We start from the raw sequence: 17230 nt of genomic DNA, 5'->3' as shown, positions 1-17230 counted from the left end.
TTGAAGCGTGCCGACCCAACCACAGGCCTGGCCTCAGCATGGTGCAGTATTTGTTGAACATGCAAGTGAAGGGGTTTATGGAGGCCTCAGGCTCATTCTCTCACACTGCGTTCTGTTTCTTGTGTGTCACAGTAACAACAACAAACGCTTTCTGGCACTTACGACATTCAGCGCTGTTCTGAGCACGATGTACATTCGCACATTTAATCCTCACCCCTCCAAGGCTGGTACTATGGTTCTCCAAATTCTAGAGAGGAGGGAAAGGAGGCTCAGAAAGGTTATGTGACTTGCCCACACAGCTCAGCTGTGGCAGAGCTGGGATACCAACTCTGGCAGTCTGACTCCAAAGTCCATGCTCTTCAATCACTGTGTGATAAAACATTTCAAAGAGAATGGGAAAAGGAAATAGAGTTTCCTAAACCCTTCCTTATGCTTCGGCTCTAACTGGAGTTGTCGGCACCATTTGAGATCACGGGCCCCGACAGTCAGCCCCAGCTCTGCGCTCTCTAAAGGCTGTGAGCTGACACTGGACAGCCAGCTCCAGCCTGATGCCCAGGAGCATCCCCACAGTGGCAGGTCCCTGGCCCTGGATCCCGCATGGGCCTTGCCAGCCCCAGGGAGGGAGGCATGGGATAGAGGGCCAGAGACACAAAGCATGAGCGAACAGGACACGGGCAGGATCGTGTAACTCATGCAGGTACAATTACATCCTTTATTATTGATGGTTGAAGCCAAATGGTCCTCTTCTTTGCAGTATTGTGTTAACACATAATTAGCGGACCTAATCATTTTGGTTCACAAAAATTCTTTAGGTTCAAGAACATAATCCATGTTCACCTTAAAAAAAAGGGAACGAAAAAGATAAGAAATTCAAACACGCTGAGTCATGGGAAAATCTAAGTATAATGGTTACTTTTTTCAAAGCGTGGATTTCTTTTAAAAATTCAGCTTGGCTATTTAGTTTCTAAGAATTTATAGTTGAGCTTTGCATACAAACACATCACCTTTTAATTGTATGCTATAACAATCTATAAAAACGAATTCTAACTTGGTGAGAGTCCTGGGCCCAGACAACTGCTACAGGGAATGTTGGGACAACATTCAGAACACCTTCAGTTTGCCAAGGCAGAAACACCTGAAATTCGTGCAGATCCCTCATGCTGTTCAAGCCAGGGCCCCAGCATGCACTCACCGCCTCCCCGCACACGCTATGCCCCTCTACCCAACGTGTCTGGTACTCAAAGGGGCTGTCCCCTGCAACCCACAACAACCACAGCGCCAGGCCAGACCCCACTTTACTCCTCTGGACTAGTCCAAGAGCCACATTCCTGCCAGGGGCACTTATCACTCCAGAGGTAAGTAAAACCCTCGAGGGGCTCCCCCAAGCCCTCAGGTCAGAGACAGGTTCCAGGCCCAGCACAGCGCACAAGCCCCAGGGACAGCCCCTCCCACTGCTCCCCGGGCTCTTGCGGCACACAGCCCCTCGGCAGAGGAGCAGAGAGGGCCCCGGGGTACGGTCCAGCTCTGCCCAAGTCACTCAGCCTGTGTCTTAAGTGCTTCTTCGGTAAAATGAGGACAATAATAGTACCTTCTTCAGAAGGCTTTACATGAACTAGAAGCCCAAGTGCTGACTCATTTGAAACCAGCACAGGGTAATCACTCAGCTCATGATCCCCCACGTTATTAACTCTGCCACACCTCTGAACTTGACCTTGGGTGCAGCCTGGCCCAGCAGGCCCTGCCCCACCCCCACACACACCCCTAGTGCTCCTTTCCCTACCTGCCCTGGAGGCCTCTCCTTACCAGAGGGGCGCTCTGGAGCAAGGTGCCGTGGTCAGTTCTCGAAGCCCAGCACCACACACGAGGCCTGGCACGTAGTAGGTCCTCAAAAATATTCACTGAACGACTGTCAGTGAATACAAAACTGAGGTGGGAGGAGTCAGCCTGCTTGGGGATGGGGGGCAGTGTCGCAGCCCTGGGCAAACGGCAGTCTGTGAGGATGGCTGGGACTCAGAGCCCAGGGGAGGACGCAGGCGGTAACAGTCAGGGTCCAAGGCCACAGATACCCCTGGCCTCGTGGAGTCTGTACATGAGCCGTCTTTGAGAAGATGAGCACATGCCTCCAGCTGTTGGCATCACTCCCTGCATGGAGAGCGAGGAAGCCCGGTGATGAGATAACCGCAGGCCCTCCCCACGCTCGGACAAGGGGGCAGCTCCCGAGCCAGCAAGGGGCAGAGGGTCATACCACAGCCGGGGTGAATGATGGCCCCTGCATTCCTGGCCAAATCAGCACTGGAAGGATTAAGCTCCAAGAAACCCAGGGGACCGGAGAGGGAGAGTGCTTTAATAAGGAACACAATTAATAAAAATTTGACAATAAACACATTTGCAACTAGTAGTGGAAAAACTGACCAAGTGACGTTACGAAGAGCTAAATCCAGCGCTCTCGTGCGCATGCGGTAAGCTACAAGGAATGGAAAAGGTTAAAGACATCAACTTTCTGGAGACAGACTTAAATTTTAGGAACTTGGCATGCAGATCAACACAAAGTTTTCCAATTTCAAAGCCTCCATAAAGGTATTTTGGCAAGGTTCATAAATATATGCTGCACAGCGTATTTCTGCATTTTTGTATGTCGTATACCTTTTGTATTTTCTTTGAATCTTTCTGAGCATTCTCTCGAAGTGGTACTTTTCCAAATAACTTCCATCCCAAGTCATTTTGTTTGTCAAGTCTTGCATTCTGTTTTCTAGCAAGCAAATTCCTATAGGAAGAAAATAAGAGGGTTAGGGAACTTCTGGGTATTCACAGAAACACCAGGACTGCAGTCACTCTCTAATGAAAACAAGGGGCCTTTCCTTTGAGAGAACACTGTGATGAACCACAAGCTTTAACTCTGCAGACTTGTCATCATAGAAGACACAGAATTATGCAGTAGGGAAAAAGCCCCTAAAACCACAAATAAGCTTTTTGTTGTTCAACCGTGACATGTACAAATTCTACAGTTTGGAGTAAGGAAATACCTTATACCACAATAAAATATTTCAGAAAAAAGGTAGCTTTAAAATCAGACTGAACTGAATTGAAACCCTGGCCCAATTACTCACTAGCTGTGTGACTATGACCAGTATATTCACCTCTCTGAGCCTCAGTTTCCTTATGGTTAACAAGGGTCTTTGTAAGAATTAAAATGACAGGCACACAGTCAGCGCTTAAACAGTAAGAGCTGCTGGGCACCACAGGACTCAGTCGGCTGGGTGTCCGACTCTTGGTATCAGCTCAGGTCATGATCTCAGGATCAGGAGATCAAGCCCAGCATCAGGCTTTGTGCTCAGTGTGGAGCGTGCTTGAAATTCTCTCCCTCGCCCCCCACCCAACTCTCATGCACTAAATAAATAAATAAATAAAATTAAAAAAAAAAAAATAAGAGTTGCTTTAATAATTAACCTCTAGCTCAGTTTAAGTTATCTCTAAGGTAAATCTGCATTACCCACTTATCATGAAAAGAGAGCCACTCAGGCGACAGTCATGAGGTCTTCTCTCCCAAAAACATGTACACCAAAGTCCCGAAGAACACAGATAAATCCCCAACGGTAGTACACAATAAACTACGTTTTGGAATGTACATACTGGTGCATTCATTAAAAACAAAGGGTTTCCAGAGCTCACTGGAAAGTATAAAATGAACCCGCAGCATCTCCTGTGCTAGAAAGTAAGAAAGTGCCCAGAGAAATACGGGGACATGTTTAAAGCACACAGTAGCCAGCTTGAAACAAGGACTCCCACTGGCTAAATCTGGAACAATCGAGCCGTCGGAATAAATAATGAGGGCAAGGGATTCTCATCCATTGAATAAAGCGAAAATCCAAGAGCCCACATGGATCCGAGCAAACACAAAGAAGCGGGGGAAGAGGAAAAGCAGCCTAACAAGCACAGGAAGCACAGTGACGGGCAAGGGCCAGTGGGCGCTCGGCCTGGCAGCTCACAGCTGCATGAGGAAGAGAGTTTCCACCTAGCTTGAAAGCGTCTCCCACAAATTCCTTGTTCCTACAAAGGCAAGCCTCCTCGGGCAGGTGCTCAGAGCCGGCATTCCCAGCACGCGCCTCCCCCTCCGGCGTGCTGCCAACGGCCCGCCTCGCCGATGGCAGCGACCAGCGGACGGGCTATCAGAGAAGATTCCTGAAACAACAGGCAAAATGTGAATACAGACCGTGGACTAGGAAACGGCTCGAGATTAACGTTAAATTTGCTGATCTTGGTAACTGCACAGTGCTTATGTAAGACAATGCCCTTGTTCTTAGGGAATGTACTAGTACCTCCAACTGGTTCTTCTAATGCTTCCAAGAAATACCTACTTGCTTACATGGCATATATACCAGAGTCACAGAACAGATAAAACACAGGAAGTGGGGGGCACCTGGGCGGCTCTGTCGGTTAAGTATCTGCCTTCGGCTCAGGTCATGATCCCAGGGTCCTGGGATTGAGCCCCGCACTGGGCTCCCTGCTCAGCGGGGAGCCTGCTTCTCCTTCTCCCCCTGTTCCTGCTCTCCCTCACTCAAATAAATAAAATCTTTTTTTTTTTTAAAGATTTTATTTATTTGACAGAGAGAGAGAGCGAGAGCAGGAACACAAGCAGGGGGAGTGGGAGAGAGAGAAGCAGGCTTCCTGCCGAGCAGGGAGCCCGACATGGGACTCGATCCTGGGACCCCGGGATCATGACCTGAGCTGAAGGCAGACGCTTAACGACTGAGCCACCCAGGCGCCCCAAAAAGATAAAATCTTTAAAAAAAAAAAACAACACATGAAGTGAGACATGAACAGTGAATCTGGGTAAAGGATACGTGGAAGTTCCTTATTTTTCTTGCAACTTTTCAATAAATTTGAAATCATATCAAAATAAAGGTATAGGGGCGCCTGGGTGGCTCAGTCGTTAAGCGTCTGCCTTCGGCTCAGGTCATGGTCCCAGGGTCCTGGGATCGAGCCCCGCATCGGGCTCCACAGGAAGCCTGCTTCTCTCTCTCCCTCTGTCCCTCCTTGTGTTCCCTCTCTCTGTCTCTCTCTGTCAAATAAATAAATAGAGGTATAAAAACTTCCCAAAAGGAAACAAATGGTTTCACGTACTCTTCCTTGCTTTTCTGTTGTGGTTATAATAGAACCCATTTCAGAAACCACTTCATAGCCCAAGGCAATTCTATACACCTTTGTAAGAAATAAACTTTGAGCTGTCCCCAGGCCCAGCCTATTTAACATCTAAGACTCAGCCTTTGGTGGAAGACACACAATTCAAACCGAGCTAAAACCTCAGGTGCCCAGAAGGGCACTAAGAGCCTGGTTCACTGGCTTACATTTTGCTAAAGAGGCGATGCCTCTGGAGAAGGGAACGGGGCACGAAGGACAAAAGGTGAGGAAACTAAATGCACCTGGAAGGGGAGGGGCCAGGAGCAAGGCCTACACCTCCTGATGAACCCCGACCCTAATCTGGAGAGCTGCAGGTCACTGAGGGTCTAGAGGAGTAAGGACTGGGATAGAGAACCGCACAGAAGCGACTGGGTGATTGTGACCCGGGAGGCGAACCGGACCTGTGGTGCTAGTCACCGAGACGGCCAGCAGAAGCAGCAAGAGGAACAGAAACCTTGCTTTCTCCATCCCCTGAGAAGGCTCTCTAAGTCTGTACAAACGTAGTACAGATAGAACTTACCAAAAATCATGATACATGAGAGGCTATGACTTCTGAAAGGCTCATGAGAGGTATCCCTGGTTGGATTATTTGTTGTGGATCAGAGGCCGAGGAGCTCTGAAAGGACAGGAAATCCCGCCCAAGCTTCAGCCCTTTGTGTCCTCGGCACAGGGAACAGGGAGCGGCCCAGAGAAAGGTTCCAGTCTCTGGCTTCCCTTCCAGGTCGGTGGGTCACTGGAAGCCTGGCACGGAGCTGGCCGCTGAGCCCAGGAGGCCAGGTAGAGCCAAGCACCTGCCTCTGCCCGTCACGTGCCCAAACCCCATTCCCAAGCCAGGCGCATGGATGGGGTGGGGAGAGCCCAGGAGCCCCAACCGCGCCCTTTGACTCCTATGCAGTCTGGCTGACCAGGAGGCACCCTTGGGGTCGTCCTGGATGAGAGTCACACAGTGGTGCCATTCTCCCCAGTCCAGGAGAGCCCAGAGGGAAACACAGCCATGGATCCCTGGGCTTCTCGAGCCCTGGGCCCCAGCGAATTTAACATACCCCCAGCCATCGACACCATCCGTGATACTTCACCAGGGGGCAAAACACGGGGACTGCTTGATTCAGCCTTCCTGTTTCATCAACTATTTCAAATGCACCTGTCCCACCACCACCTTCAGGAAGTCCTCACGTCTGCCCTGGTTCTGCAAAGCCTTCCCTGACTGGCTGCCACCAGCCGGACCCCCGGGCCTGGGCTCCCACAGGAGCTATCCCCACAGCACTCACCAAGTTATTCTGTGCTTGTTGGAGGGACCCTGTCCCCTCTCCTCTCCACACACCTCTGCCTTGGGGTGGGGTTGCCAGGAGAGCAGAGCAGAGGCCCCTCTGCAACCCCAGAATCTTGGCCAGCATGCAGCAGGTGCCCCATACCTGTTTGCTGGCAAATGGAGTAGCGACCATATGTGTTTGCAGGGGAGGCAGGTGCAGAGCCATGAGGATGGTAGGACTGCAGCCCCACCCACCCGCACCGGCGAGCAAACCGCAAACCCACTTGGCACTTCTGACCTACACGCAGCCCACCTGGGAGTGGGCATGGCTTTCCTCCTGACTATCCCCCTTCTTCCGTGATGCCCACTCGGGTCCACCCTCCTGCAGCTGGCAGGGGTGAGTAATGAAGAGGAAGCCGCTGAAGACTCTTCCAAAGAGGTCCCCTAAGAGGCGGGCAATGGCGTTACAATCCTTCATGAGCCTCGCCCCAGGAGCCTCCCTGCAGGCAGGAGGCTCTCTCAACAACCTGCCAGGCCGCATTCATCCAGGGAATCATTCTGAGGGCCTCAACTATAGTGAACAACAAAAGAGGCGGTCTTATTTGCTCAGAAACCTTCCATCTCTCCTCAAGTTAGCTCGAGCTCTCACCTGATTTGGCAAGGGTCTGGCCCCCCTCTCCAGCCCTGCTCTTTGTGTCTTTCCGGGGCCTACACACATCGGGCCTGCAGACAGCCTGTCACACCGCACATGTGCCTACCCCACCCTTTCTTCAGGTGTCCCTCAGGCACAGGACATGACCATCAGGCCCTGGGCCCCTGAGGAACTCCCACTGCATCTGCCACAACGCCCCAGAAATCTCCTCCACACAGCGGGCGGGACCATCTTCTGAGAGCACAAACGGATCCCACCAGCCCTGTCCCCCAATCCCTTCAATGGCTTCCCCATTTGTGGCACCACCACACGTGCCGTCCCCCTACCCTTAATGTGCTCCTGATCAGAGGCACATTTCGAGGATCAAACGATGCGAGGGACCTCACAGGCCTGGCCTTCTGCCTCGCGCGCACACTCAGTAGGGGACAGTCGCTGCTGTCCCCATCACCGTGTGAGGGCTTCTCCTCTAGGGGACTGACAGCCCTGTCCTCCACTCAATCCCCTCCAGCTGAGCCAGCACTCCACACCCTGAAGGCATCAGAGGGACCTGGGGGGCAGAGGCCAGGTTTACAGGAATGGTGGGCTGAAGGAAGGTGACCCAAAAGGTGCTGGCCCCACTGGGGATCTGCTGATAAGGCCTATCCGGATGCATTTTACAAAAATGCTTAAGAGGCCTTGGGAAATACGCTTTGCGGCGGTTGATGACTAAGCCACACCCACTACGAGGATAAAGAATAATCCTCACATCCTGTGGGGGCAAAAGACCCTTGCGCAGGAAAAGGGAGTCAAGATTTCACTGGGGCCCTTACCCCTGGCTTGCAAAATAATTCTTTTCATTTCAAGAGGTAACAACTCAGAGGAAGAGATATGGGACACCAATGACAAAGTAATGCTAAAAATAATGGCGTGTTAATTTCTGCCCACCAGCTCTCCTGTGAGCTGTGGGGCGCCAGGCCACAAGTAAAGTGCCTCATCACAATTAGCAGCAAGATCAGGCACGAACACATTTAACCGGGACAAAATGGCCCATCAGGACCCGGTCCTCACCAAGAAGAGTCGAGCTTGGGTTTGCACAGACCCTGACCACAGCTCCCCTTCCCCCGCCTCCTCCACGCTATGAGCCACAGGCTTGTCCAGTGCGCCCCCATAGGCAGAAAACCCAGAGAAGGCTGCCAAGGGGCCAAGTGGGGCTGAGGGAGTGGGGAAGCAGACAGCCCGGAGACCTCCACACCCCTCACCTCCTGACTCTGCCGCCCAGGACGGGGCCCCCAGCCACATATGCAACTGAACGCATGAGAAATGTGCATGTCATCTTGATGAGATACGCCAGCTGGAACAAACTGTTTTTTTAAAACATCACAAAAAGACTGAAAACAGCCCAAGGGCTCATGACACATCCATATGCAGCATTAAGATGGGTCGGGGGCACTTGTCCGAAAGACGATGAGCTACCTGTTGTTAAAGGAAGAAAGCGAGATGCGTAAGAGTGTAGAGCACAGACCCCCCCCCTGGGAGAAGACAGAAACGGCATTTGCTGCTCCCGCAACGGGTTACCGGGGGGCACAGGGCACAGGAAACTTTTCACCATATACTCTATCGTACTTTATGGATTTTGTACCACGCAACTGCATCACCTATTGAAGAAAGTTAATAAACAAAAAACCGTTGCTAAATTAGGAATTTCTGCCAATAAGAAATGAAGCGAGGAGCACCTGGCCGGCTCAGTCAGTGGAGCGTGCGACTCTTGATCTCAGGACTGTGAGTGCGAGCCCCACGCTGGGTGCAGAGATTAGTTAAAAAAATAAATAAAGGGACGCCTGGGTGGCTCAGTCGTTAAGCGTCTGCCTTTGGCTCAGGTCATGATCCCAGGGCCCTGGGATCAAGCCCTGCTTCTCCCTCTCCCACTCCCCCTGCTTGTGTTCCCTCTCTCTCTGTGTCTCTCTCTGTCAAATAAATAAAACCTTTAAATAAATAAATAAATAAACTGGGGCGCCTGGGTGGTGCAATCAGTTGAGTATCCAACTCTTGGTTTCGGCTCAAGCAGATCATGATCTCGGGGTCGTGAAATCGAGCCCCACGTTAGGCTCTGTGCTCAGCGCAGTCTGCTGGAGATACTCTCTCCCTGTCTGTCTGTCCCTCCCCCGCTCGCTCGCTCTCTCTAATAAATCATAAATAAGTAAATAAATACAGTGCTTCTGCATCACTCCCACCCCCATCTTTCAAATCAGTAAGACTTCATCAAACCCCAAAACAGTGCCCGATTTTTCTAGAAGTCCTAACAACACTAGGTGGCGAGTTCCAGGAGCCCCTGCTGTGTCAGGTGGAAAGTGCCGTATAAGAGCAAAACGGTGAGAAGAAAATGAACATGCTCATTAGTACTCTACTGGTATAAAACATGAAGCCTTGTGCTCCCTTCGGCAGCACATATACTAAAACATGAAGCCTTTCGGAAGAGAGAAGCAAAAAGCAATGGTGAGCCGTGCCCGGGAAGGGATCCGGGCACTCAGCCCACGCGGCCTACACGACAGCTCTGCTGGGGTGAGGGCCTGCCCACATGGGGCTTCAGGCCACTGAGCTGGGAGCAGGGGCTGCGTGAGACTGGGGACAGCACGCCAAGGAAAGTGGCCTACAAGTCAGACAAGTTCCCAAGATCACCCACCAGGGACTCAAAACCCGGCCCTTGCAGGCCTCCCAGCAGTGCCCCCTTCCCCCCAGACGGATGAGATTGGTGGGCGGCCACCGTCCAGAAGAGCAGAGAGCCAGCACTGTGGTTAACTGGGCAGCGCACACACGTTCCCGTCTCCCTCCCGAACCTCCTACGAGAAAGCACGGCTGCAAGGACATGGGGGCGGAACATGAAAGAATCAAGTGGCCCCAAGCTCCTTGCTGTCCCCTCACACTGCCGTAGCGACCCCTGCTCCAGCAGCTTCAGGCAGAGGCAGAACAGCGGTCTTCCTAGCAAGCGGGCCCCCAAATCTGAACCCACGGGGTTCCAATCAGGGCTTCCCACCCCCAACCCCCCACGGAAGCAGCGGCAGCCCTGGGCCTCGCGTTCTTCATCTGTAAACAGAGAAGACAAATCTTCCTGGGGCCACTGCGAGGATGAAGCGAAAGCGCACACAAACCACCAGGGCAGGCGTGTGTGCAGGGACCACCGGGAGAGAGGACGCACCGGTAGCCTGTGTTTTCTGTACACGGTGTTTTCCAGTTTGAGATATTTGTTAACATTTTGTGTTGATCGAGAAATCACAATAAAACCCGGGGTCTCTGGCTTCTCCTGAAGGGCTGCAAGATCTGGCCCCGTGGGCACGTGTTCCCGCACAACCAGAGCCGGAGCGAAGCCGCGGCTCCCGGGTGGGCCACGCAGCACCTGGCCCGTCTGCTGGCCCGGCTTCAGCGTACCTGCCACCGCAGCGTGCCCCCCACCTGCCTGCAGGGCCAGATCCGGGCTTTAGGGGGCCTTGAAGCTTATTCACTTTAGGGAATCCTTTTTTTTTTTTTTAAGATTTTATTTATGTATTTATTTAAGACCAAGAGCGCAAGCAAGAGAGCACAAGCAGGGACAGCAGGAGAGGGAGAAGCGGACTCCCTGCTGAGCAGGGAGCCTGACGCGGGGCTCGATCCCAGGACCCCGAGATCATGACCTGAGCCGAATGCAGATGCTTAACTGACTGAGCCACCCAGGTGCCCCAGGGAATCCTCTTGAGAAAGAAAATTATGCTTAATTATAAAGACAAAATTAGGCACAAGTGAGGAGTCCTGAAGGCTAAGCATCACTAACATCACAATTCCAACACTGTCATGTTTTGACTTTTGAAGCCAAAACCTCATGATTCCATGTGAGGGCACTCCAGCAAGGACTTCTACCCAAAGTTCCATCTCTCCGCTTTTCGACAAGAAACAGTATAGTCCAAGGACCGACCCCCTTTCTTCTTAGATGCTGTGGGGTTGAGGTATTACTTTCAGCCCCACCCCCACTTACTTCACTTCCAGACATTACTGAAGTCAAAATAGGGTGATTTCAGGAGCAATCTAAGAGGCTAGCTGACAACAAAGATGAGGTGCTGGATCTGGGTCCCTGCGCCAGTGTATTTCAAAGCCCCTGAAGTGTGTGCTGAGGGTAAGCACTTAGAACAGCGCCCCACAGAGAGCAAGCACTCCAGTGTATTTCAAGTTGAGAATGATCAGCTTGTTACTTCCTGTGCCTTCATCAGCAGAATGTGAAGTCCACGACAAGTGAATCCTATCTCTTCTATTTACTATAGTTCTTCTCGGATCTAGAACAGTTCCTGGCAGGGCGCCTGGGTGGCTCAGTTGGTTAAGCGACTGCCTTCGGCTCAGGTCATGATCCCAGAGTCCTGGGATCGAGTCCCACATCGGGCTCCCGGCTCAGCGGGGAGCCTGCTTCTCCCTCTGACCCTATCCCCTCTCATGCTGTTTCTCTCTCTCTGTCAAATAAATTAAAAAAAAAAAAGAACAGTTCCTGGCATATAGGAAAACATATGTATTGAATGCATGCTTTTTGGAGGAATTTTCAGAACGATCACACAAGAATTATTCCACTTAAAGGACAGGAAGCCAGGATTCAGGGAGGTTGGGGAGTCCCGCCCAGAGACACACAGCTAAGCAACAGAGAACCAAGACTTGGACCTGAGGATCCGAGGCTGCTTCCTGGCAGAGGGCAGCAGGAGTGGAAGGACGCAATCCTCCCTGACCCGGTGGAGCAGGTTCTGCAAGCCACACTCACCGGATTTCTCAAAACTTCTCTCGGAATCTTGGAAAATAAACCTCCAAAGTCCTCCTCCTTCAAGACTGTACATTTGAACTCTTGCTTCTAATTCAATAATAGTTCCCTAGGGCTTCTGGCTCTTTCCCTCTTTTGTCCCACTGACAAACGAGACCTTCCAAAGCTCATTCCAAAGTCATCAGAAATACGCTAACACACCTCACATTCAGTTCCCAGAACAGATGGGCATCTCCACCGTTTTCTGAGCCACACTCACCTTTCACAGAGCACCTGTCTGGTGCCTAATACTGCACCAGGCCCGTCACACACGTTCCACGTGAGGGATGGAACTCAGCACAGAAGTCCTTGTTGGCGTGTCATCATCACATGGAAACACCACCCGGTCTGAATCCTCTCAGAGAGGTATTAGAGTCGACATGGCACAGATGGGAAACTGAGTCTCGGTGAGGTCAAGGAATGTGCTCCTGAAGGAACATATAAATCCTGGCACTCCCCTGGGGCAGAGAAGGCAAAACTCCTGAATGATTCCTCTAAAGCCTATTAGGTATTTCTTCCAGATCTCCAGCCCTCAAAAACTGGCACACTCTACGGCCACGTACACTTCCACGGGGCCTAACTCTGCTCTGAAAACCCCACGGCAAGGGCCAGCCCACTCAGCTGTCACAGAAACACAAAACACAAAACCGCACTCCACAAAGCCAGAACAAAATCTCCTCCCCTACAGGAAATACGAGGTGAGTGAGACACACACACTGAGGTGTTATTACTGTGACCAAACAGCAGGCTCAAAATTCCTAGTTCCACACAGGACTAAAAGTACCCAAGAGCTAGAAACACTTGGCGTCTCTCTTCCTTCAGAAAATGTTACCCAAGTAGTATCTGATGCTAAAAAGCTGATCCCTAGGGGCGCCTAGGTGGCTCAGTCATTAAGCGTCTGCCTTCGGCTCAGGTCATGATCCCAGGGTCCTAGGATCGAGCCCCGCATCGGGCTCCCTGCTCAGCGGGGAGCCTGCTTCTCCCTCTCCCCTCCCCCTGCTTGTGTTCCCTCTCTCACTCTGTCTCTCTCTGTCAAATAAATAAATTAAATCTTTAAAAAGCCGATCCCTAAAAATAGAAGTAACAGTCAACACGGGGGAGTGTAGTGAGCATCAGATACCACCTGCGGTATACAAACGCAGGCCCCAGAGCTCCTGGGACCACACCCAGTTTAAACCGAGGATTACCCAAAGAAACAACTCTGCCCCAGGGGGGCGGGGGGATGGCTAAATCATACTAAACCCTACACACACGGCGAAAACCACGCTCCAGTGAGGCCTCCGATTACAAAAGCAAGAAAGGCAAGACTGCAACCACTAACCTGTCCATTAACAGGAGCGCTGGGGAGGCCGCCATGGGGTCAACCGTAGCCACGTGGCTCTGAAAGGCCAGCCCCAGAAGCGCAGACTCTCCCTGGGCCACATCCCTGGAGCCGGCGCCACAGTCCCAGGGAGGCACCATGGGCGCCTTTTGGGGCCCTGATCCACAGTCTGCAAGGTTAAGGAACGCGGGCCGAGGCGGACCAGCTGGAAAGGCAAGGGGTGAGGCGGGCAGTGTTCCAACTCCCAACTAGTCACAGGGAGGTAGGAGGGCGGGCAGTCTGGGAAGCAAAGCCTGTGTGACCGGGTTCCCGGGTTCCCAGCACAGCTCTTCCCTCGCATCTCTGCAGAGACCCAGAGCCACGCCCTGCCAGCGAGGGTGGGCTAACTAGCCACAAAACCTACAGGCGCTTCTTCTGCCTGAGGAATGAAGCAGAATCCCATTTGGCACGTCATCTCCTGTGTGCCAGACATCACACTTTGTGAAGAAGCGATCAGGTATGTAGGGGAGTCCCAAACGCTGTCCCATAAATCCCTGGCAAAAACTTGCGTTAGAACCATCACTAGGGGCACCTGGGTGGCTCAGTCGTTGGGCATCTGCCTTGGGCCTCAGGTCATGATCCTGGGGTCCTGGGATTGAGCCCGCATCGGGCTCTCTGCTCAAGTGGGAAGCCTGCTTCTCCCTCTCCCACTCCCCCTGCTTGTGTTCCCTGTCTCACTGTGTCTCTGTCAAATAAATAAAATCTTTAAAAAATAAATTAAAAAGAAATAAAATAAAATTTAGAACCATCACTAGAGAATACTCCCACCTTCTTGACTTCAAGTACCGTTAAGTATAAAAAAATGACAAGACCTAACTAACAACTTCAAGGTCAACAAAAATGACCTACTGTAAACCCACAAGAAGTTCCTCTAGGTCGGCTCTCCCTAGGGCGTCACTAGGGTATCATTCAGTCATGTGTCAACAGTTCGCCCGTGGTAAAACAATCCTCCACATACCCCAGCCAGGGTGCTCTGTGTATTTGTGCGTTTACATCGGCACAGGAAACATCTGACTGCAGAAAGTCAGTAGGTCTCCTCTCTGGGAGGAGGAGACAGTGAGGGCCAAAGAGAAAATTCTCCTTTTACTTTACAAATTTCTGTACTGCTTAAAAAAAAACATGTCTTGGGCGCCTGGGTGGCTCAGTTGGTTAGGCGACTGCCTTCGGCTCAGGTCATGATCCTGGAGTCCCGGGATCGAGTCCCGCATCGGGCTTCCTACTCGGCAGGGAGTCTGCTTCTTCCTCTGACCCTCTTCCCTCCCGTGCTCTCTGTCTCTCATTCCCTCTCAAATAAATAAATAAAAATCTTAAAAAAAAAAAAAAAAGCATGTCTTGCTTTTGCAATCAAAAAAAAAGAAAACAATCAAATATGAGAGACAATCCGGCACAGGAACGGGCTCTGGGATGGCGAACGGAATGCCAGCCCCAGTGCAGCTGATGGTGGATGGACAGGTGCTGACCATCGAATGTCCTCTGGCACCACAGATCCCAATGTGGGGTATCTGGACTAGAGGCCGCATCACCTGGGAAGGGGCAAGAAACACAAATTCTTGAGCCCTGCCCAGACCAACTGAATCACACTCGGGGGTAAGGCCAGCAGGCCCTGAATGAGCCCTCCAGGTGCTGCTGATGCTCACTCGGGTTTGAGAAGGACTGTTTTGACTAAATGCATGAACTTAAAATTCCTGCTGCCCGCCCCTCCCCAGGAGTCCTGGTCTGGCCCAGCAGCTCTGAGTAGGGGACTGGGGCTGGGAGTTCCTGACCAGGCAGGCAGGCAGGGGCTGTAGGGACACAGTAGGCAAGCCCTCCCACCCCTCGCCCCCCTCCCCATCACTCTCTCATTACGCTGAGCTCTCCCACGCTAGCCACCTGCAGCTTCATGTGCCTGTATCCCTCCCAATTCTTCCTCAACCTGCAGTATGAGGGTTTTATCCATTGTATCTCAGAAAAAAAATAAAAATCCAAAAATATCTATATTTTAAAAACCCACAAAGAATACTCAGGTCCAAATGGCCTCACTGATGAATTCTTCCAAATCTTTATGGAAGAAATACACAAACTCAGAGAACAAACCTCTTATTCCTCCCTTGAACCCCCCAAGGAAATGTATTAGGTCATTCAATAAAAACATTTATAGGCATTGTTCACCAAGAGAAAAATGTATTCAACTAGGACTTTCTGATGCCCCTACAGGGATCATTTGACATTGTGTGCGTGGGTGTGTCTGTATTTTTAAAATTCCCGTGAAGCCTTTTTTTTTTTTTTTTAGATTTTTTATTTATTTATTCATGAGAGACAGAGACAGAGAGAGAGAGGCAGAGGGAGAAGCAGGCTCCCAAGGAGCAGGAAGCCCGATGCGGGGTTCGATCCCAGGACCCTGAGATCAGGACCCGAGTCGAAGGCAGACGCTTAACCATCTGAGCCACCCAGGCGCCCTCCCGTGAAGCCTTTTTAAAAAAATTTTTTGAAGATTTTTTATTTGGGGCGCCTGGGTGGCTCAGTCGTTGGGCGTCTGCCTTCGGCCTCAGGTCATGGTCCCAGGGTCCTGGGATCGAGTCCCACATTGGGCTCCCTGCTCAGTGGGAAGCCTGCTTCTTCCTCTCCCACTCCCCCTACACTGCTTCTCCCTCTCCCACTCCTCTTGTGTTCCCTCTCCGGCTGTGTCTCTCTCTGTCAAATAAATACATAAAGTCTTTTTAAAAAAAGACTATTTGAGAGACACAGACAGAGATAGCGACAGAGATAGCGAGAGAGAGCAGGAGCAGAGGGAGAGGGAGAAGCAGACTCCCCACTGAGCAGGGAACCCGATGCGGGGTTCGATCCCAGGACCCTGGGACCATGACCTGAGCCAAAGGCAGACGCCTAAGGACTGAGACACTCAGGCGTCCCTACTGTACAAGAACTTTAAAAAATAATAAACAGGCTTCACAGGAGGGGCGCCTGGGTGGCTCAGTGGGTTAAGCGTCTGACTCTTGATCTCAGCTCAGATCGTGATCTCAGGGTGGTGATTTAGCCTACTTTAAAAAATTTAAAAATACAGGGCGCCTGGGTGGCTCAGTTGGTTAAGCGACTGCCTTTGGCTCAGGTCATGATCCTGGAGTCCCGGGATCGAGTCCCCCATCGGGCTCCCTGCTCGGCAGGGAGTCTGCTTCTCCCTCTGACCCTCCTCCCTCTCATGCTGTCTCTCATTCTCTCTCTCTCCAATAAATAAATAAATAAATAAATCTTTAAAAAAAAATTTAAAAATACATACGTAAATAAAATTCATATACAATAAAATTTGCGTTTTTTGGTGTATGGTTCTATAAGTTGTAACGTATTGGTAGGTTCATTCAACCACCAGAGAAAAATCTTATAGAAACTTTGAGAAACAGAAAGCAGAACACTCAACCCATTTTAGAAAGCCAGCATAATCCTGATACCAAAACGTGATGAGGACATTAAAAGGAAGGAAAATTACAGGTCATGCACTTATGAATAAAGACAGAAAATTCATAAAATATTAGCAAACCAGGGGCGCCTGGGTGGCTCAGATGGTTAGGCGTCTGCCTTCGGCTCAGGTCATGATCCCAGGGTCCTGGGATCGAGTCCCGCATCGGGCTCCCTGCTCCTTGGGAGCCTGCTTCTCCCTCTGCCTCTCTCTCTCTCTGTCTCTCATGAATAAATAAATAAATAAATCTTTAAAAAAAAAAAAAATATTAGCAAACCAAACCCAATAATAGGTATAAAAGGATGATATATCACGAACAAGCTGGGATTTTTTCCAAGAACACAAATTTAGCTTACTTAACGTTAGAAAAATACAGTATTGTAGGGATCCGAAGGGGTACGTGCACCCCGATGTTTATAGCAGCAATGTCCACAATAGCCAAACTGTGGAAAGAGCCAAGATGTCCATCGACAGATGACTGGATAAAGAAGATGTGGTATATATATACAATGGAATATTATGCAGCCATCAAAAGGAATGAGATCTTGCCATTTGCAACGACGTGGATGGAACTGGAG

General features: G+C 50.9%; 1 protein-coding gene across 2 annotated transcripts in view; it reads right to left on the bottom strand.

Annotated features, from left to right (window-relative positions):
* The window catches only part of TBC1D14 (TBC1 domain family member 14), a 92234-nt gene that overhangs the window by 41343 nt on the left and 33661 nt on the right, over positions 1-17230 (bottom strand). For both annotated transcript variants that reach the window (XM_081812674.1, XM_081812673.1), the window contains exon 3: positions 2644-2764. In XM_081812674.1, the coding sequence (XP_081668800.1) occupies positions 2644-2764 (121 nt within the window). The remainder of the gene's footprint in view (positions 1-2643; positions 2765-17230) is intronic.

Source organism: Leptonychotes weddellii, chromosome 2 (assembly GCF_054177405.1).
Source record: "Leptonychotes weddellii isolate Sample4059 chromosome 2, ASM5417740v2, whole genome shotgun sequence".
NCBI lineage: Eukaryota > Metazoa > Chordata > Mammalia > Carnivora > Phocidae > Leptonychotes > Leptonychotes weddellii.
This window is presented reverse-complemented; position numbering and strand designations above follow the sequence as displayed.